We start from the raw sequence: 22,264 nt of genomic DNA on the forward strand, positions 1-22,264 counted from the left end.
CAAGTTAAGAAAGCCTAGGGAAAGTATGGATTTGTCAGTTAAAAATAGAGTAGGGGAGTTAGTAGATGGGGAGAGGGAGGTATTAGGTAGATGGCGAGAATATTTTGAGGAACTTTTAAATGTTGAGGAAGAAAGGGAGGTGGTAATTTCATGCACTGGTCAGGGAGGTATACCATCTTTTAGGAGTGAAGAAGAGCAGAATGTAAGTGTGGGGGAGGTACGTGAGGCATTACGTAAAATGAAAGGGGGTAAAGCAGCTGGAACTGATGGGATCATGACAGAAATGTTAAAAGCAGGGGGGATATAGTGTTGGAGTGGTTGGTACTTTTGTTTAATAAATGTATGAAAGAGGGGAAGGTACCTAGGGATTGGCAGAGAGCATGTATAGTCCCTTTATATAAAGGGAAAGGGGACAAAAGAGATTGTAAAAATTATAGAGGAATAAGTTTATTGAGTATACCAGGAAAAGTGTATGGTAGGGTTTTAATTGAAAGAATTAGAGGTAAGACAGAATGTAGGATTGCGGATGAGCAAGGAGGTTTCAGAGTGGGTAGGGGATGTGTAGATCAAGTGTTTACATTGAAGCATATATGTGAACAGTATTAGATAAAGGTAGGGAAGTTTTTATTGCATTTATGGATTTAGAAAAGGCATATGATAGAGTGGATAGGGGAGCAATGTGGCAGATGTTGCAAGTATATGGAATAGGTGGTAAGTTACTAAATGCTGTAAAGAGTTTTTATGAGGATAGTGAGGCTCAGGTTAGGGTGTGTAGAAGAGGGAGACTACTTCCCGGTAAAAGTAGGTCTTAGACAGGGATGTGTAATGTCACCATGGTTGTTTAATATATTTATAGATGGGGTTGTAAAAGAAGTAAATGCTAGGGTGTTCGGGAGAGGGGTGGGATTAAATTATGGGGAATCAAATTCAAAATGGGAATTAACACAGTTACTTTTTGCTGATGATACTGTGCTTATGGGAGATTCTAAAGAAAAATTGCAAAAGTTAGTGGATGAGTTTGGGAATGTGTGTAAAGGTAGAACGTTGAAAGTGAAAATAGAAAAGAGTAAGGTGATGAGGGTATCAAATGATTTAGATAAAGAAAAATTGGATATCAAATTGGGGAGGAGGAGTATGGAAGAAGTAAATGTTTTCAGATACTTGGGAGTTGACGTGTCGGCGGATGGATTTATGAAGGATGAGGTTAATCATAGAATTGATGAGGGAAAAAAGGTGAGTGGTGCATTGAGGTATATGTGGAGTCAAAAAATGTTATCTATGGAGGCAAAGAAGGGAATGTATGAAAGTATAGTAGTACCAACACTCTTATATGGGTGTGAAGCTCGGGTGGTAAATGCAGCAGTGAGGAGACGGTTGGAGGCAGTGGAGATGTCCTGTCTAAGGGCAATGTGTGGTGTAAATATTATGCAGAAAATTCGGAGTGTGGAAATTAGGAAAAGGTGTGGAGTTAATAAAAGTATTAGTCAGAGGGCAGAAGAGGGGTTGTTGAGGTGGTTTGGTCATTTAGAGAGAATGGATCAAAGTAGAATGACATGGAAAGCATATAAATCTATAGGGGAAGGAAGGCAAGGTAGGGGTCGTCCTCGAAAGGGTTGGAGAGAGGGGGTAAAGGAGGTTTTGTGGGTAAGGGGCTTGGACTTCCAGCAAGCGTGCGTGAGCGTGTTAGATAGGAGTGAATGGAGACGAATGGTACTTGGGACCTGATGATCTGTTGGAGTGTGAGCAGGGTAATATTTAGTGAAGGGATTCAGGGAAACCGGTTATTTTCATATAGTCGGACTTGAGTCCTGGAAATGGGAAGTACAATGCCTGCACTTTAAAAGGAGGGGTTTGGGATATTGGCAGTTTGGAGGGATATGTTGTGTATCTTTATACGTATATGCTTCTAAGCTGTTGTATTCTGAGCTCCTCTGCAAAAACAGTGATTATGTGTGAGTGTGGTGAAAGTGTTGAATGATGAAGAAAGCATTTTCTTTTTGGGGATTTTCTTTCTTTTTTGGGTCACCCTGCCTCGGTGGGAGACGGCCAACTGTAGAAAAAAAAAAACATGCATATGTAGTGTGACATAAGTGTAAGTAGAAGTAACAAGACATACCTGAAATCTTGCATGTTTATGAGACAGAAAAAAAAGATACCAGCAATCCTACCATCATGTAAAGCAATTACAAGCTTTTGTTTTACACTCACTTGGCAGGATGGTAGTACCTCCCTGGGCAGTTGCTGTCTACCAACCTACTACCTACCAAAGCAGCATGGGTTCAAGTCCTTGGCTAGTCACAGTGTTGTTACTGATCAATACCACTTGTTTGTGGGCACAATAATATAAAATACTGCTCGTTGTACTAGTACACCAAACAGGGACTAGAATGAAATTAGCCTAGAGTCATCCACACCACCATATGTCCTTGGGTAGAGAGTACAACATTCATAAATAACACAAAAGGCACAATACCGTGATTGAAACGATACACAAAACCCGCACATAGAAGAGAGGAGCTTACGACGACGTTTCAGTGCGAGTTGGACCATTTACAAAGTCACATTAACGAGAATTGGGGCAGGGCGGGTATATATAAGGCGGAGGAAAAAGAATAAGAAGAAGAGGAGGAGGAGGAGGAGGAGGAGGAGGAGGAGGAGGAGGAGGCGGAGGAGGCGGCGGCAGAGGCGGCGGAGGAGGCAGCGGCGGCAGTAGAACATCATTCAGTTCTGCTGGATGCGCTACTCTTAAGGATTGTGTGGTCCTGTGGATTAAGGCGTCATGAGCTTTTGCCCACAATGAGGCACGCCAGTGTTGTTACTGATCAATACCACTTGTTCATGGGCACAATAATACATGTATACATTTTTTTTTTAACAAGTTGGCCGTCTCCCACCATGGCAGGGTGACCCAAAAAGAAAGAAAATCCCCAAAAAGAAAATACTTTCATCATTCAACACTTTCACCTCACTCACACATAATCACTATTTTTGCAGAGGTGCTCAGAATACAACAGTTTAGAAGCATATACGTATAAAGATACACAACATATTCCTCCAAACTGCCAATATCCCAAACCCCTCCTTTAAAGTGCAGGCATTGTACTTCCCATTTCCAGGACTCATGTCCCTTCACTAAATATTACCCTGCTCACACTCCAACAGCTTGTCAGGTCCCAAATACCATTTGTCTCCATTCACTCCTATTTAACACACTCATGTATGTTTGCTGGAAGTCCAAGCCCCTCGCCCACAAAACCCTCCTTTACCCCCTCCCTCCAACATTTTTGAGGACGACCCCTACCCCGCTTTCCTTTCCCTACAGATTTATACACTCTCCATGTCATTCTACTTTGATCCATTCTCTCTAAATGACCAAACCACCTCAACAACCCCTCTTCAGCCCTCTGACTAATACCTTTATTAACTCCTTACCTTCTCATAATTTCCACACTCTGAATTCTCTGCATAATATTTACACCACACATTGCCCTTAGACAGGACATCTCCACTGCCTCCAACCGCCTCCTTGCTGCAGCATTTACATGTCGGCTGTCTCCCACTGAGGCCAGGTGTCCCAAAAAAGAAATAAACCCTTTCACCTTCATTCAACACTTTTACCATCATTCACACATAATCACTGTCTTTGCAAAGGTGCCAAGATATGATAGTTTGGATGTCACTCCATACAGCCAATATCCAAAACCCCTCCTTTAACCCTTTCAGGGTCCAGAGGCTAAATTTCGAAGTGCGCACCAGTGTCCAAGAATTTTCAAAAAATAATTTTGTTATTTTTTCTTATGAAATGGTAGAGAATCTTTTTCTGGAGGTAATAAAACAAAAAGTATGAAATTTGATGGAAAATTGACAAAATTATGCTCTTGCAAATTTTGATGTGTCAGTGATATTTATGCATCAGCAATTTTGCCGACTTTGACTCCCATTTTAGGCCAATTACCTTATTCCAGTTGATCAAATTATTAGCTATTTCACTAGTATTACTTCTATTCTATTGACTGAGCACAAGAAATTGCCAACTCAGCTGTATCAACTACAAAATAAAGTGATCAGAAATTGGTAATTTGGCCAATTTAGTGCAAAGTTCAAAATGTTCCATTTTAAAATAGGATCCAGAATAAACAATGCTGGCATTTGTGGCACTAAACTAACATTTCCTCTGTTCATTAATTATGTTTTCAGGATTTACAAATGAATTCCATTTTTATTTTTAATTCACATAATGAATTTTTATTCAAACCAAAAAATAGAAGATTTCCTGTCATGCAATATTGTAATAATTGTATAAATAATATCAGCACATTTGTGAATGTATATTAGACCCACCAGCTGGCATGTATTACACGTGTGAGATCATTTGTTTACTCTTAAACTTTGGCAAAAATTTAACATTTCCGCTACTTTGAGCTCAGTTTCAAGCCATTTCAATACTAAAACCAATCAAAATTATCTCTATTTCTGTAATATACCTTCCATTCTATCAAATGAGACCAAGAAATCGCAAATACATCTATAAAAAACATATGAAAAAACATGGCAAACTTGCTGTTTTAATCGAAAATTACGGTCTCAGTTTTTTCTCTCATTATGCACTGTGTGCTGCAGGATTTGTTTTATGTGGTCCACACATACCACATAGATGTATTCTCTCATATCTAGGCCCAAATTTACCGCTCACAGCTTATCAGAGTGAGCTGAGCTCATGGCGTAGATCTACGGTGTGGACTCTCAACGTAAAGCCGTAGTTGTGTATAGACAAATGAAAGAACCATCATAAGAAAGAGAGTTGATCTGAAGACAGTGCATCCACCACATGGAAATTTATGTTTATTAGTGAAGTGGAACCCTTGAACCAAATTTGATACTAACTTTGGGGGAAAAAGAAATTTTAAATTTTACTAGGCAATTAAATAAGTGATCATTTTTATTACTGTTAACGGCATTTCAATATCAAAGAAAAATTAGAAAAAAATTTAGTAAACAATAGTGACAAATAAGAAATTGAGTAATTACATATTACACACCATTCAGTATTTGTAAAATGTAAGAGATCTTGTAAACCTGTAGTGAGTCGAATTATAACTTGAGCAGAGATATCAGAGGCCCGTGCCAAGGTCACCACTCGCAATACTGCTAGGGCGTCTCTTAATACCACAGCAACAACAACACTCCACTCAAGGCATCCTGCCTCCAAAAGTACCTGTGGAAAATGTAAAAAAAAAAAAAAATTAAACTGTACAGCAACTGAGATTATGAGTGGAATGAAAATCTGTTCTCACAGAAAGGTTTTTCTACGCCGACTTTATATTCATATGTGATTCTTTTTTTTAACTCACTGGCCATCTCCCATCGAGGGAAGGGTGAATTGAAAAAGAAACACTTTCTCCATCATTCACACTATCACTGTCTTGCCAGAGACACGTAGATACAATAGTTCAGATGTCCCTCCAAACAGTAAATATCCCAAACTCCTCCTTTAGAGTGCAGGCATTGTACTTCTCACCTCCAGGATTCAAGTCCAGCTAACCAGTCTCCCTAAAAGGCTTCACAAAATGTTACCCTGCTCACACTCCAACAGCTCATCAGGTCCCAAAAGCCATCTGCCTCCACTCACTCTTATCTAACACACTCACCACACCTGTTGGATGTCCAAGCCCCTCGCCTACAAAATTTCCTGTATCCCCTCCCTCTAACCTTTCCTAGAATGACCCTTTACCCTTCCTTTCCTCTAGTACTGATTTATACACCCTCCAAGTCATCCTATTTTGCTCCATCTTCTCTAACTGTCGAAACCACTGCAATAACTCCTCCTCAGCCCACTGAATGATATTTTTGGTAACCTTGTACCTACTTCTAATCTCCATACTATGAATTCTCTGTGCTTTTGGGAGATTCTGAAGAAAAGCTGCAGAGGATTGGTGAATGAGTTTGGAAGGGTATGTAAGAAAAAAAGGAAATTAAAAGTGAATGTATGAAAGAATAAGGTGATGAGGATAACAAAAAATTTAGGTAAAAATTTAGGTAATGAAAGACTGGATATCAGATTGGAGGGAGAGAATATGGAGGAAGTGAATGTATTCAGAAATCTGGGAGTGGATTTGTCAGCCGATGGGTCTATGAAAGACGAGGTGAATCACAGAATTGATGACGGAGAAAAAGGCGAGTGGAGCACTGAGGAGTCTGTGGAGACAGAGAACATTATCCATGAAAGCAAAGAGTGGAATGCATGACAGTATAGTGGTACCAATGCTCTTATATGGGTGTGAAGCATGGGTAATGAATGTTGCAACAAGGAGAAGGCTTGAGGCAGTTTAGATGTGTATGAGGGTAATGTGCAGTGAATATAATGCAGAGAATCTGTAGCTTGGAGATTAGAAGAAGGTGCAGGGGTTTCTAAAAGTATTATCCAGAGGAGAAGAGGAAGGATTGTTGAGGTGGTTCAGATATTCAGAGAGGATGAAACATAGCAGAATGACTTGGAGGGTATATATATGTACATGTATATATATCTGTAGGTAGTAGGTTGGTAGACAGCAACCGCCCAGGGAGGTACTACCGTCCTGCCAAGTGAGTGTAAAACGAAAGCCTGTAATTGTTTTACATGATGGTAGGATTGCTGGTGTCTTTTGTCTGTCTCATAAATCTGCAAGATTACAGGTAAGTCTTGCTATTTCTACTTACACTTAGGTCACACTACACATACATGTACAAGCATATATATACACACCCCTCTGGGTTTTCTTCTATTTTCTTTCTAATTCTTGTTCTTGTTTATTTCCTCTTATCTCCATGGGGAAGTGGAACAGAATTCTTCCTCTGTAAGCCATGCGTGTCGTAAGAGGCGACTAAAATGCCGGGAGCAAGGGGCTAGTAACTCCTGTATATATTACTAAATTTAAAAGGAGAAACTTCAGTTTTTTCTTTTGGGCCACCCCACCTCAGTGGGATACGGCTGGTACGTTGAAAGAAGAAGAAGTATATATATCTGTAGTGGAAGGAAGATAGAGTAGGGGTCATCCTAGGAATGGCTGGAGGGAGGGGGTAAAAGTTTTGTGTGTGAGAGGCTTGAACTTCCAGCAAGCATGTGTGAGCAAGTTAGATAGGAATGAGTGGAGAAAAACAGTTTTCATGACTCAATGTGCTGTTGGGGTGTGAGCAAAATAACATTTATGAAAGGATTCAGGAAAGTCAGATAGTCGGACTTGAGTCCTGGAGGTGGGAAGTACAGTGCCAGTGCTCTGAAGGAAGGGTGTTGATATGTTGCAAAGTTTTAACTGTAGTGTAGGAACATCTCTGGCAAGGCAGCGATGGAGTGAATGATGATGAAAATGTTTCTTCTTTTTTGGGTCACCCTGCCTTGGTGGGGAAACGGCTGATGTATTAATAAAAAAATATTAAAATACAATATTCACATCACACATGGCCCTTAGACGTGGTATTGCCACTGCCACCAGCCTTCGTCTAACTGCAACATTTAACCCCTTGACTGTCGCAACCTCAAATCCTGAAGTGTCTCCTGGTGTCGCAAAATTTAACCCGTAAACGGTCCAAGCAGATCTACGTTCACATGTGTAGTGCTACAAAAGTAGATCTACGTTTTTTTTACATATTTTCAAATATAACAAAAAAAAAGTAGATCAAAGTTTTTTTACACATTTTCAAATGTAAAAAAACAAAAAGAAGATCTACTTTTTTTACATACATGTACTTTCAAATGTTGAAAAAACGTATATATACGTTTGGACCATTTACGGGTTAAAAAAAAAAAATTATTTTTTCTTAAGAAATGATCGAGAATCTTTTCCCGATTGTAATGACACCAAAAGAACAAAATTTGATGGAAAACTGACGGAATTACGCTCTCACGATGTTAATGACCTCGGCGATATTTACGAATCGGCAATTTCGCCCACTTTGAGCTTTATTTTCAGCTAATTCTGTTGTTCCAGTTGACCAAACTCATAGCTATTTCTTTAGAACTCCATTTTTTCTATCAATTGAGTACAAGAAACTGCCCATTTACCGATTTCAACTACCCAATAACATGATCAGAAATTTGCAATTTGGCCAATTTCACGAAAATTAAAAAATATGACAATTTCAAAATAGGGTCCAGAATGAACAATGCAGACATTCCTGGCTCTAAAATAACATTTTCTTTGTTCATCATTCACGTCACCAGGCCCCTCTGATATTACTCTTGCTTTCTATTTTGAATTTTTATTCAAACAAAAAATAGAAGATTTACTGTTATGCAGACTACTGCAATATTGTAATAATTGTTTAAATAATGTCAACCCATTCATGACTGCATATTAGAATGGCTACTTGGACATTTATTGGAAAATGACATCATTTGTTTACTTTTGAGCATCGGCAAAAATCAAACATTTCCCCTAATCGAGCTCCATTTCAAGGTTCTTTTCATAGTAAAATCAATCAGAATCACCTCTATTTCTATAATAAGTTTTCCATTCTATCAAAAGAGACCAAGAAAACGAGAATACAACCATAAATACTATACAAAAAATAGACCACAAAGTCGGCATTTTAATTAAAAAAAAAGTCAGTTTTTTTTTCTCATTTTGCACTGCATGCTGCAGAATTTTTTTTAATATGGTGCACACTGACCACGCAGACCCATTCTCTCACATGTGGGCCTACCAGTTTTCTCCTGCTTGATTTGAAGCCGCTAAAATTTATGAGTACAGTGGTCCCTCAATTATCATCCTTAATCCGTTCCTGGAAGTGGGACTATTATCGAAATAGACGATTTTTGAATCAATTTTCCCCATAAGAAATGATGTAAATACAATTAATCCATTCCTGACACCCAGAAGTATTAAAACAAAAAAATTTTTTACATGAAATATAGATGTAGTACAAACAATACAATGGGACATGATGAATGAAACATTAACAACATAACACTTACCTTTATTGGCGATTCTTCTTAGTGTATGGAAGACTGGAGGAGGAGAGAGATTGAATTACTGTTTGGAAGAGGAATCCCCTTCCATCACCTCAGGTACCAAGTGCTTTTCTGGGGTTACTTCTCTTCTCTGTTTCTTAATGCCACTAGGACCAGCTTGAGAGTCACTGGAGTCCTGTCTCGCAAAAAAACTGTCCAGAGAGCTCTGTTTCTGGCGTCTCTTTAAAACTTCCCTAAAATGGGCCAAGACTCTGTCACTGTACAAGATGCCAATATGGCTTGCAACATCCTTCTCAGGGTGACGTTTCTCCATAAATCTTTCCCTCCTACCCCACATTTCAAAAATCTCCTTAATTTCTGAAGAAGGCACCTTCTTCCATCTCTCTTCCTCCTCCTCTGCAGCAAGATTGTGAGCTGCGATCTGTTGCTGTTCCTGCTGAAGCTCTTGCAGCTCCTCAGTGGTTAGCTCTTCGTTGTGGTCCTCCACCAACTCTTCTACATCCTCCAAACTTACATCCAACCCCATGGAACTCCCCAGTGCCACAATAGAGTTCACAACTGACAGAGGCTCATCAGGGGCTGCCTCAAACCCTTCAAAATCCCTCCTGTGGACACAATCTGGCCACAAGTTTCTCCAAGCAGAGTTCGAAGTCCTGGTAGTCACTCCCTCCCAAGCCTTACCTATAAGGCTTATGCAATGGAGAATACTGAAGTGTTCTTTCCAAAAATCTCTTAGGGTCACATTAAAGCACCTTTCGAACATTGCTGTGGTGTAGAGTTTGAAATGACCTGCTGGTCCATGGGCTGGAGGACAGGAGTGGTATTCGGGGGCAAGAACTTTACTGTGATGAACCCAAACTCTTTCAGAATTAGGTCATCCAAGTTTGGAGGATGAGCAGGTGCATTGTCCATTAGTAGGAGGCACTTGAGATCCATTTTCTTTTCCAGGAGGTAATGCTTCACACAAGGGACAAACACTTCATCGAATCACTCGACAAAAATTTCCCTCGTGACCCATGACTTATTATTGGATCTCCAAAACACACACAATTTACTCTTCATAACATTGTTTTTCTTGAACACTCTGGGATTTTCAGAATGGTCCGAACTGGCAGCCTCACCATGCCTTATCACACTGTGTATGCCAGTACGCTTAAATCTCTCAAACCAGCCTTTGCTGGCCTTATATTCACTCACATCACCACTAGTTGCAGGCAATTTCTTTACCAAATTGTTATGCAACTGCCTAGCCTTTTCACAAACAATCGACGTCATAAGACTATCTCCTGCTAATTGTTTCTCGTTTATCCACACCAATAATAACTTCTCAACATCTTCAAGTATTGGTGATCTCATTTTTGCCAGCATATTTACCCCCTTTGCAACAACAGCTTCTTTGATTTCCTTTTTCTTGGCTATGATGGAAGATATGGTTGTACGGGATTTGTTATACATCCTGGCCGGTTCGCCCACACGTACGCCACTTTCATATTGTTCAATGATGCTTTTCTTAAATTCAATCATATTTCTCACCATCTTTACCAAAGGCTTGGCACTAGGAGCTTTCTTTGGAGCCATGGTAGCTTATTTAGCACTTGCAAGCACTAAAATGAATGGAATATTACGAAATATTTCGTATGAACATGTGAGGGGACCGTCGCTCACTGGTAAACAATGGCACACTGGCTGGGAAGGGAGGCTGAGGTGCTCAGAGCCATGAGTATGTGTCCAGGACGAAAGACGATTAGTGAGTTAACGGACCATTTGCGAACCAATGTTTAGATGAAATAACGCGACTATTTCCGAAATGGACGATTTTCAGGCCGGACGATTATTGAGGGACCACTGTATATATACATCAAAAACGGTGGCTCGTAAGACGTATATATACAACCAAAACAGTCAAAGGGTTAAAATCCATGCTTCACAATGATAATGTCAAGATTTTTACAAAAGAACTCGAATATTTCCTATTTTTGCAAATTAGTTTCATGCATTTATAGTGGAGCTTACATAAGTTTCTCAAAACTACACTAATGAGAGCACCATTGTTGCTGTAGACTCATCAACACACCAATTGAGATAAGTGAAATATTTTTTTTATTTTGTTTTGCAACTAAATTAATTAAAATTTGGATAATAGCCAGCTTCATTCCCTCACTGAATTGCCCTTTCTAACTTGTCTGCTCATTCTCTTGCCAAACTTTTTGCTCTTTCATTTACCTTTTGCTTTGCTTTCTTGCCTTATCTCTTGTTTACTCTTGCCCTCACCCATTTGCCTGCCCTCTTGCTAAATCACACACTCACCTATTCTCCCTTTCAACCTTAAAACTAAAAGCAAATTTTGACAAGTGATCCAATTAAATATTTTCTACTCAAAATAATTTCTGAAGTAGGGGGTCTTGTTATTCTATCTCTAATGCAGTTAATTACTATCTATGCACCTTCACATTTTTGTCATAAAACATAATTCTCATTAACAGCAGACGTTTGGTGTACAAATGAAAATAGCATAACGAACGAGACTGATGTAAATTGACCACTGTAACTGTTTTGTATAATATAGAAAAATTTCCTCCAAGAATATAAACAAATGTATCTAAATGAAAAACAAAGAAAAAAAAAAAGACACTTTCCCAAAGACTGTCAACAACATGCCTGCAATAAATATCTGAGCTGAACCTCAGCATGAGGGGGTGGTCTTGGAGTGGCTTGTGGAGGAGGATCAGGGGGCCTAGACAGCAGATCACGAGTTGGGTCACTGCTCTCAGGGCTCCAGTCTCCACATATACTAGATGCGTCATCTCCATATACGGTTCCTTCTTCGCTCATGATACTTACTGTATCACCTGCAAAGTGTAAATAATACATGAAATGTAAAAAAAAAATTGACCATCAGATTTACATATAAAACAAAAACAAAATTATTTACCTGAAAAATTATAGTAAATTAAATTAAACTTCAGCAAGATTGAAATTGGAATTTAATTTAGAAACATACTCCTAATAAAATCACACAGCAATTACAACTAAATGCAGTATTGTATATATACTCTTATGCTTCTGATGGTAGTCTCCATATGCATTTAGTGAGAAAATTAGTTTTACAAAAGGAACAGACAAAACAAAGGTCATTCCTACATCATGCATAAGATATGTCTCATCTGCCAAAATTCCACATTATATTTATCAAATAGATGCCTGGCAACAATGTTCATCTTTTTAGCATGATACAATGTTAACCTCAAGGTTGAGGTTGTGAGCCTTCACTACTGAGTAAAATGTAAACTTCTGGTCATGTTGGATGATGCTAATACAAGTTTCTCTAGCACTTGCACAAGCTGACAGTAAAGCTACTGAATTTCCAGCTTATTCTTTGATTGCATAAATGTAAGTGCTATTTGCAATGTATGATTAAGCACTACTATTACTTATACATGTATATCTGGCATGCAATATTTAACTACAGTCTCTCCTCACTTAGCGATGTACTCGTTTATCGACAACTTGGACTTACAACAGGCTCTCTGATCAGTATTCATACCTAAATAATGTATATTAGAGCTGATTTGCTCTGTTCTGTTTATTACAATATACAATAAACTGCTGTATAAACATTTAAAAATATACCAGAAATGTTATAAATAGTGCAAGAGTGACATTAAAATAATATCAAAGATGGATGACACAAACCCACTATCATTATAGCATGCTCTACACTTAGTGACGAATTCATTTACCGACGTGGTCTTAGGAACGGAACTCTGTTGTTAAGTGAGCAGAGGCTGTATTTATTTGTAATGACACTGGCTGTCTCCCACTAATCCACATAAATTACAATGTATGAATTGAAATTCAGCCACATTTCCAGGTTACAATCTATTAAAATCAATATATATTTACATTACTTGTTAAATGTAAGATTAAGATAAAATTAAAATACTAGAATCAATGAAAGTTAAAAATATTCAATATTTTTAAGAGTGCTCACCACCAGATCTAAACAATGTGAAATACTATTACAATATATACTGTACTCTATTAAGGATTTATAGCACACACTAACCAGCTCTAGGAGTCTGCGGCAATAAAAGAGCTTGACGAGGCACCATCTCAGAGAGAGAATACGAAGTAGATGGAGAGTGTGGGCCATGCTGAGGAGTAACTGTATGAGTGTCTCCTGTTGCCTGACTTAGATAACCACTATCACCAATCTCACCCGTACCAACAGAAGCAACCTGTTAGAATTTATACTAATGAACTTCAGGTTTTTAGTGTTTTTTCTGGGTCATCAGAACATTAAAAATATAACAAAAAAAGGCACAATACCGTGACTGGAACCAAGTTGGACCGAAACGTTGTCATAAGCTCCTCTCTTCAATGTGCAGGTTATTTGTGTATTAAAAGTATATTATAATAACACTATTAGTGATCAACAAATGCAAGTACCAAGCCCTGTGTCTGGCAAGCATGAGAATCAACATGTACTGGATTTGAATACTTTCCAAATCTTTGGCCTCAAAGCATTTTATAATTTTTTTCATGCTTTTAGGGGTAGACCCCCATACAACTGCTGCATCCTCAGATTTTACCCTAAAATACTCTAAACAGTTTTCTCAGCATTTTCCTATCCATATATTAGAGGCAAGATAGAGAATAGGATTGCAAATGAGCAAAGAGGTTTTAGAATGGGTAGGGGATGTGTAGATCAAGTATTTACATTGAAGCATATATGTGAACAGTACGTATTTAGATAGAGGTAGGGAAGTTTTCATTGCAGTTATGGATTTAGAAAAGGCATATGATAGAGATGGAGATTATTTCCAGTAAAAGTAGGTCTTAGACAGGGATGTGTAATGTCACCATGGTTGTTTAATATATTTATAGATGGGGTTGTAAAAGAAGTAAATGCTAGGGTGTTGGGGAGACAGCAGATGGGTGTAGAGGAGAGAGAGAGATTTTGGGAGATGTTAAGCGAATGTATAGGAACCTTTGAACCATGTGAGAGTAATTGTGGTAGGGGACCTAAATGCTAAAGTAGCAGAAACATTTAGAGAGGATGTGGTAGGTAAGATTGGGTTGCCAGGTAAAAATGATAATGGGAGCCCCTTGACTGAACTTTGTATAGAAAGAGGTTTAGTTATAGATAATACAAGGCGTAATAACAGTATTTTGTTGGACTACGTATTGGTGGATAAAAGACTGTTGAGTAGACTTCAGGATGTACATATTTATAGAGGGGCCACAGATATATCAGATCACTTTTTAGTTGTAGCTACAGTGAGAGTAAAAGGTAGATAGGATACAAGGAAAATAGAAGCAGCAAGTAAGAGAGAGGTGAAGGTGTATAAACTAAAAGAGGAGGCAGTTAGGATAAGATATAAACAACTATTGGAGGATAGATGGGCTAGTGAGAGTATAGGCAATGGGGTCGAAGCTGTATGGGGTAGGTTCAAGATTGTAGTGTTAGTGTTCAGCAGAAGTTTGTGGTTACATGAAAGCGGGTGCAGGAGGGAAGAAGAGCAATTGGTGGAATAATGATGTAAAAAGAGAAGTAAGTGAGAAAAAGTTAGCATATGAGAGGTTTTTACAAAGTAGAAGTGATGCAAGGAGAGAAGAGTATTTTTTTTTTTTCCCCCAACAAGTCGGTCGTCTCCCACCGAGGCAGGGCGAGGGAAGAGTATATGGAGAGAAAAAGAGAGGTTAAGAGAGTGGTGAAGCAATGTAAAAAGAGAGCAAATGAGAGAGTGGGTGAGGTGTTATCAACAAATTTTGTTGAAAATAAGAAAAAGTTTTGGAGTGAGATTAATAGGTTGAGGAAGCCTAGGGAACAAATGGGTTTGACAGTTAAAAATAGGAGAGGAGATTTATTAAATGGAGAGTTAGAGGTATCGGGAAGAAGGAAGGAATATTTTGAGGAACTGTTAGATGTTGATGAAGATAGGGAAGCTGTGATTTCGTGTATAGGGCAAGGAGGAATAACATCTTGTAAGAGTGAGGAAGAGTCAGTTGTGAGTGTGGGGGAAGTTGGTGAGGCAGTGGGTAGAATGAAACGGGGTAAGGCAGCTGGTATTGATGGGATAAAGATAGAAATGTTAAAAGTAGGTGGGGATATAGTTTTGGAGTGGCTGGTGCTATTATTTAATAAATGCATGAAAGAGGGTAAGGTACCTAGGGATTGGTAGAGAGCGTGCATAGTTCCTCTGAATAAAGGCAAAGGGGACAAAAGTGAGTGAAAAATTATATGGGAATAAGTGTACGGTAGGGTTATTATTGAAAGAATTAGAGGTAAGACAGAATGTAGGACTGCAGATGAGCAAGGAGGTTTTAGAGTGGGTACGGGATGTGTAGATCAAGTGTTTACATTGAAGCATATATGTGAACAGTATTTAGATAAAGGTAGGGAAGTTTTCATTGCATTTATGGATTTAGAAAAGGCATATGATAGAGTGGATAGGGGAGCAATGTGGTAGATGTTGCAAGTATATGGAATAGGTGGTAAGTTACTAAATGCTGTAAAGAGTTTTTATGAGGATAGTGAGGCTCAGGTTAGGGTGTGTAGAAGAGAGGGAGACTACTTCCCAGTAAAAGTAGGTCTTACACAGGGATGTGTAATGTCACCATGGTTGTTTAATATATTTATAGATGAGGTTGTAAAAGAAGTAAATGCTAGGGTGTTTAGGGAAGGGGTGGAATTAAATTATGGGAAATCAAATACAAAATGGGAATTGACACAGTTACTTTTTGCTGATGATACTGAGCTTATGGGAGATTCTAAAGAAAAATTGCAAAGGTTAGTTGATGAGTTTGGGTGTGTGTGTAAAGGTAGAAAGTTGAAAGTGAACACAGAAAAGAGTAAAGTGAAGAGGGTATCAAATGATTTAACCCTTAAAAGGTCCAAAGAGATCGACGTTCAAATTCGTATTGCTACAAAAGTAGATCTACTTTTTTTTACATATTTTCAAATATAACAAAAAAAAAAAATGTAGATAAAAGTTTTTTTTACACATTTTCAAATGTAAAACAAAAAAGAAGATCTACATTTTTTTACATACTTTCAGATGTTGAAAAAACATATATATACATTTGGACCATTTAAGGGTTATATAAAGAAAAATTGGATATCAAATTAGAGAGGGGTAGTATGGAAGAAGTGGATGTTTTCAGATATTTGGGAGTTGACGTGTCAGCAGATTAAGAGTAAGATGGAGAGTAGGATAGCAGATGAACAAGGAGGCTTTAGGAAAGGTATGGGGTGTGTAGACCAAGTGTTTACAGTGAAACATATAGGTGAGCAGTATTTAGATAAGGCTAAAGAGATTTTTGTGGCATTTATGGATTTGGAAAAGGCATATCTTTTTGTTATCCTCATAACCTTACTCTTTCCTATATTCACTTTTAATTTTCTTCTTTTACATACCCTACCAAATTCATCCACCAAACTCTGAAACTTCTCTTCAGAAACTCCCAAGAGCAGTGTCATCAGCAAAGAGCAGCTGTGACAACTCCCACTTTGTGTTTGATTCTTTATCTTTTAACTCCACACCTCTTGCCAAGATCCTCGCATTTACTTCTCTTACAACCCCATCTATAAATATATTGAACAACCACGGTGACATCACACATCCTTGTCTAAGGCCTACTTTTACTGGGAAATAATCTCCCTCTTTCCTACATACTCTAACCTGAGCCTCGCTATCCTCGTAAAAACTCTTCACTGTTTTCAGTAACTTACCTCCTATACCATACACCTGCAACATCTGCCACATTGCCCCCCTATCCACCCTGTCATATAAGAACATAGGAACATAAGAAAGAAGGAACACTGCAGCAGGCCTGTTGGCCCATACTAGGCAGGTCCTTTACAATCCATCCCACTAACAAAACATTTGTCCAACCCAATTTTCAATGCCATCCAAGAAATAAGCTCTGATAACTCTATCCACTTTCATATGCAAGTCCCACTCAAGTCCAACCCCTCTCACTCATGTATTTATCCAACCTATATTTGAAACTACCCAAGGTTTTAGCCTCAATAACTGAACAGTCTACCTAGTTGGGTTATTGAGGCTAAAACCTTGGGTAGTTTCAAATATAGTTTGGAGGTTAGGAAGAGGTGCGGGACTGCCAAAACTGTTGTCCAGAGGGCTGAAGAAGGGTTGATGAGGTGGGTCGGACATGTAGAAAGAATGGAACAAAACAGAATGACTTTGAGAGTGTATAAATCTGTAGAGGAGGGAAGGCGGGGTTGGGGTCGGCCTAGGAAAGGCTGGAGGGAGGGTGTAAAGAAGGTTTTGTGTGCGAGGGGCTTGGACTTCCAGCAAGCATGCATGAGCATATCTGATAGGAGTGAATGGAGACAAATGGTTTTTAATATTTGACGTGTTGTTGGAGTGGGAGCAAAGTAACATTTATGAAGGGATTCAGGGAAACCGGAAGGCTGGACTCGAGTCTTGAAGATGGGAAGTACAGTGTCTGCACTCTGAAGGAGGGGTGTTTATGTTGCAGTTTTATACACTGTAGTGTAAAGCATCCCTCCGGCAAGACAGTGATGGAGTGAATGATGGTGAAAGCTTTTCTTTTTCAGGCCACCCTGCCATGGTGAGAATCGGCTGATGTGTTTAAAAAAAAAAAAAAAAGGGAGTTGACACAGTTACTTTTTGCTGATGATACTGTGCTGTTGGGAGATTCTAAAGAAAAGTTGCAAAGGTTAGTGGACAAGTTTGGGAGGGTGCATAAAGGTAGATAATTGAAAGTGAACTTAGATAAGAGTAAAGTGATGAAGGTATCAAACGATTTAGATAAAGAAAAATTGAATATCACATTGGAGAGAAAGAGTATGGAAGAAAAAAATGTTTTCAGATATTTGAGAGTTTACTTGTTAGCAGATGGGTTTATGAAGGATGAGGTTAACCATAGAATTGATGAAGGAAAAAAGGTGAGTGGTACGTTCAGGTATCTGTGGAGACAAAAAAAAACATTATCCATAGAGGTAAAGAAGGGAATGTACAAAAGTATATTGATACCAACCCTCTTATATTAATGTGAAGTTTGGGTTGTAAATGCTGCAGTGAGGAGGTGACTGGAGGCAGTGGAGATGTCCTGTCAAAGGGCAATGTGTGGTGTAAATATTATGCAGAGAATTTGGAGTGTGGAAACTAGGATGTGTGGAGATACTAAAAGTATTAGTCAGAGGGCTGAAAAGGGATTGTTGAGGCAGTCTGGTCATTTAGAGAGAATGGAACAAAGTAGAATGACTTGGAGAGTGTATAAATCTGTAGGGGAAGGAAGGCGAGGTAGGGGTCGTCCTCGAAAAGGTTGGAGGGAGGGGGTTAAGGAGGTTTTGTGGGTGAAGGGCTTGGACTTCCAGCAAGCATGCATGAGCATGTTAGATAGGAGTGAATGGAGACAAACGGAACCTGACGAGCTGTTGGAGTGTGAGCAGGGTAATATTTTGTGAATGGATTCTGGGAAACCAGTTAGCTGGACTTGAGTCCTGGAAATGGCAAGTACAATGCCTGCACTTTAAAGGAGAGATTTGGGATATTGGCAGTTTGAAGGGACTTCTAAACTGCTGTATCTGAGCGCCTTCACAAAGACAGTGATTATGTAAGAGTGATAGTGAAAGTATTTTTCTTTCTTTTCTGGGTTTTTCTTTTTTTTTGGGTCACCTTGCCTCGGTGGGAAACGGCCGATGTGTTGAAAAAGAAAATCTAAATGCTATTTATATGTGGAAGATTGTTAAAAAAAAAAAAAAAAAAAATTACAGATTGAAAAAGTGCATATTTGTGAATCAAATAAGACTAAAATGAGTGGAATCTGATAAAAAATTATGATTTTGTGGAGTGTTGAATTTGAAAAAAAAAAAAGATCACTCATCAGCAACACCAGCATAAATGCACCAGCAATATTTACATTCTACAATTTAATGATGCCAAATTATGACTGTATTTGAGTTTTTATTGTTCTTAATGTGTACCACTACATACAATAGCTTTGTATGTTACATGTGTTTTAAGGTGTTTTAATATTTCAAACATGCATAGCCTGATATTGCTCCACAAAGACTATGCAGTATAACCTAGGGCAAATAATTATTTTTCTATTAATAAATCACGGTGTTTGATTATTTTGGGTTATCCTGGGAGAAAGCTACATGTGCTCATTGGCTGAATTCCAATGTTAGTATCATGAAACTGTAAAAAATTTGGAATGAATAATGCATCTTCCTGGCAACTCCGCACCCTGTTTGCTGGTAGGGAAGCTGGTGGTGGAACAACAGGTCTTGGTTTCATTATTTACTTATGCTAGTAAGGTAGTATTACCCTATGAAGCAAAGCATGAACCTGCCTGGTCTTAGATCTTTTTTTTTTTTTCAAAAGTTAACACAGGTTGTAGGAGACCCAGTCAGTTAAGCTGAGGTCAAAAATACTAGCAGGTGGTATATCTGAAGGCACAAAAAAACTAATTGTACTAATACACCAGACACAGTCATCACTTGCATATTAGGTACACTGGGCACAGTTAAAAGGTTAAGAAATGATCTGACATTAGAAGCCAAAGTCAATAACCTTCTCTCTTACTTAACAGATAAAACATTATAAGAGTAGTACTTGCCTTTGGCACAGTGATAGAGAGGCCATGCATTCTCTCCTCTACAAGCACTGACCTCTCGCATGGACTTGCTGCAGAATGGAGAGATGACACTGTAGGTAAATAGTTTACATAATTAATTGGTGTTGAATACTTCAATGTTTAGCCCTATGTAGGCACCAACTCAGATCATCCTGGCATAGCCTTATGCAACAGGAGGCTGCTGGTCAGGTTCAAGCTTATTAACATTCATGTGTCAAGTATAAAAACAAAAAAAATTGATAAATCACCAAAAAATTAACTTGATACAGCATCACTGTGTGTTGTACTTCAAAGGTTTTTCATTTCAACTGATATCTCTGAAAATAAATTTCAACATCATAACATATAATTCTGTGTTGAGGTTCCATGAACCACTACTGCAATAGTAGCCTGTCAGTAGACTTATTACACCAGTAACAGACTCTGTGATCACTTTTACCCTGTCAGCTTTCTATTTTTCCTTTTCTGCACAAGTGCACAGGAAAGGGTCTAGTCTAGCAGGCAACCAGAATAATAATAATAATAATAATAATAATAATAATAATAATAATAATAATAATAATCTGAACTGCCATATCTGGGCATCTCTGCAAAGACAGTAATCATGTGTGAATGATGGTGAAAGTTTATCTTTCCTTTTTTGGGTCACCCTGCCTTGGTGGGAGATGACCAAAATGTTGAATAATAATAATAATAATAATAATAATAATAATAATAATAATAATCCTAGGTAGCAGGTTGGTAGACAGCAACCACTCATAAAGGTACAGTGGACCCCCGCATAACGATGGCATCACATAGCGATTATTTCGCATACCGCTTACTTTAATTGCAAAAATTTTGCCTCACATACCGCTTAAAAACCCGCTTACCGATTTTCGTCCGAGACGCGCTCACATGTTCCGCCGGTGGCATTGTTTACCAGCCAGCCTCCGTGGTAACATCCAAGCATACAATCGGAATATTTCGTATTATTACAGTGTTTTCGGTGCTTTTTCTGGAAAATAAGTGACCATGGGCCCCAAGAAAGCTTCTAGTGCCAACCCTACAGCAATAAGGGTGAGAATTACAATAGAGATGAAGAAAAAGATCATTGATAAGTATGAAAGTGGAGTGCATGTCTCCGAGCTGGCCAGGTTGTATAATAAACCCCAATCAACCATCGCTACTATTGGTGGTACAGCTGCTGCTGCTGCTGCACTGTCAGCTGCTGCTGCTGCTGCACTGTCAGCTGCTGCTGCTGCTGTAGCACCGTTGTTGGTGTGGCTTATTGAGAATACCAAGAAACAATTAACCCCAGAGGATTTGCCACCCAGGATAACCCAAAAAAGTCAGTGTCATCGAAGACTGTCTAACTTATTTCCATTGGGGTCCTTAATCTTGTCTCCCAGGATGCAACCCACACAAGTCGACTAACACCCAGGTGAACGGAAAAATGCCTGGAACTAGTGCTCATATTGGTGAATTTAAAGCCAGCAAAGGTTGGTTTGAGAGATTTAAGAATCGTAGTGGCATACACAGTGTGATAAGGCCTGTTCTGGAAGAAAATGCCAAACAGGACCTACAGTACTCAGGAGGAAAAGGCACTCCCAGGACACAGTGTCTCATCAGTCAATGCTGCATCTTCAATAAAGGTAAGTGTCATTTATTCTTCATTTAGTAGACTAGTACATGCACAATATATACTGTGCATGTACTACTCTACTATTGTGCATGTATCCTTCTCTTTGTGTGTGGGAAAATGTATATTTCATGTGGTAAAATTTTTTTTTTCATACTTTTGGGTGTCTTGCACGGATTAATTTGATTTCCATTATTTCTTATGGGGAAAATTCATTCACATAGCGATTATTTCGCACGGATTAAAATCGTTAACCGGGGGTCCACTGTACTACCGTCCTGCCAGTAGTTGAGATGTTTGACTCAGTGTATATAAGCAGTGAAGGTTGACTGTACATTTTCTAGTTCAGCAATCTTGCTTGCCTTGAAGGCTGCTAGTATACAGCAGTATTCCAGCTTGAAGAGAATAAGTGACTTGAAGAATATCATCACTGCCTCAGATGTCCTTGTAGTGAAAGTTCTAGTTATCAAGCCTATAATTTTCTTTGCAGTAGCAATGACTGTGAGATCATCTGATATCATTACTCCAAAGTAATGATATCACCCTATTAAATGATCCACGTTTATCTTGTACTCAAATAACCCGCACATAGAAGAGGAGCTTACGACGACGTTTCGGTCTGACTTGGACCATTTACAAAGTCACACTAACGAGAAGTCGGACTGAAACGTTGTCGTAAGCTCCTCTCTTCTATGTGGGGGGTTATTTGTGTATTGTTCCAGTCACGGTATTGTGCCTTTTTTTGTTATTTATCTTGTACTCCTTTACAATCATTATTTCTACCAGTCTTCCACAGCGGATCAGCTGAAACTTGTCCTCATTAACCCTTTCAGGGTCCGTCCCATAGATCTACGGCTTCACATTGAGTGTCCAAACCGTAGATCTATGCCAAAATTCTAGCGCCATCAAATTTAGCGCAAAAATGCTCATAGGCCTACATGTGAGAGAACAGGTCTGCGTGGTGGGTGTGCGCCATAAACAAAAAATCTAGGCACCCGCATAGCATTGTGGGAACGCCGGCTCAGTTACCTTTGTTCACCATGCCTCGTCGCAAGTCAGCT

The 22,264-nt window shown here is 38.8% G+C and overlaps 1 protein-coding gene across 5 annotated transcripts in view; it reads right to left on the reverse strand.

The window, feature by feature from the left end:
- The window catches only part of Rich (Guanine nucleotide exchange factor subunit Rich), a 253,655-nt gene that overhangs the window by 48,671 nt on the left and 182,720 nt on the right, over nt 1–22,264 (reverse strand). For 4 of the 5 annotated variants that reach the window (XR_011391807.1, XM_070083584.1, XM_070083587.1 and 1 more), the window contains 4 exons: nt 19,565–19,653; nt 13,014–13,185; nt 11,606–11,796; nt 5,040–5,215 (listed from right to left, as the gene is read on the reverse strand). Coding sequence is in view for 4 of the 5 variants with exons in the window: in XM_070083584.1 (XP_069939685.1) it covers nt 5,040–5,215; nt 11,606–11,796; nt 13,014–13,185; nt 19,565–19,653 (628 nt within the window). In the remaining variant the exon portion in view is untranslated. The remainder of the gene's footprint in view (nt 1–5,039; nt 5,216–11,605; nt 11,797–13,013; nt 13,186–19,564; nt 19,654–22,264) is intronic. The other variant, XM_070083585.1, reaches the window with a different exon arrangement.

Source organism: Cherax quadricarinatus, chromosome 10 (genome assembly GCF_038502225.1).
Source record: "Cherax quadricarinatus isolate ZL_2023a chromosome 10, ASM3850222v1, whole genome shotgun sequence".
In the NCBI taxonomy this organism is placed as follows: Eukaryota; Metazoa; Arthropoda; class Malacostraca; order Decapoda; family Parastacidae; genus Cherax; species Cherax quadricarinatus.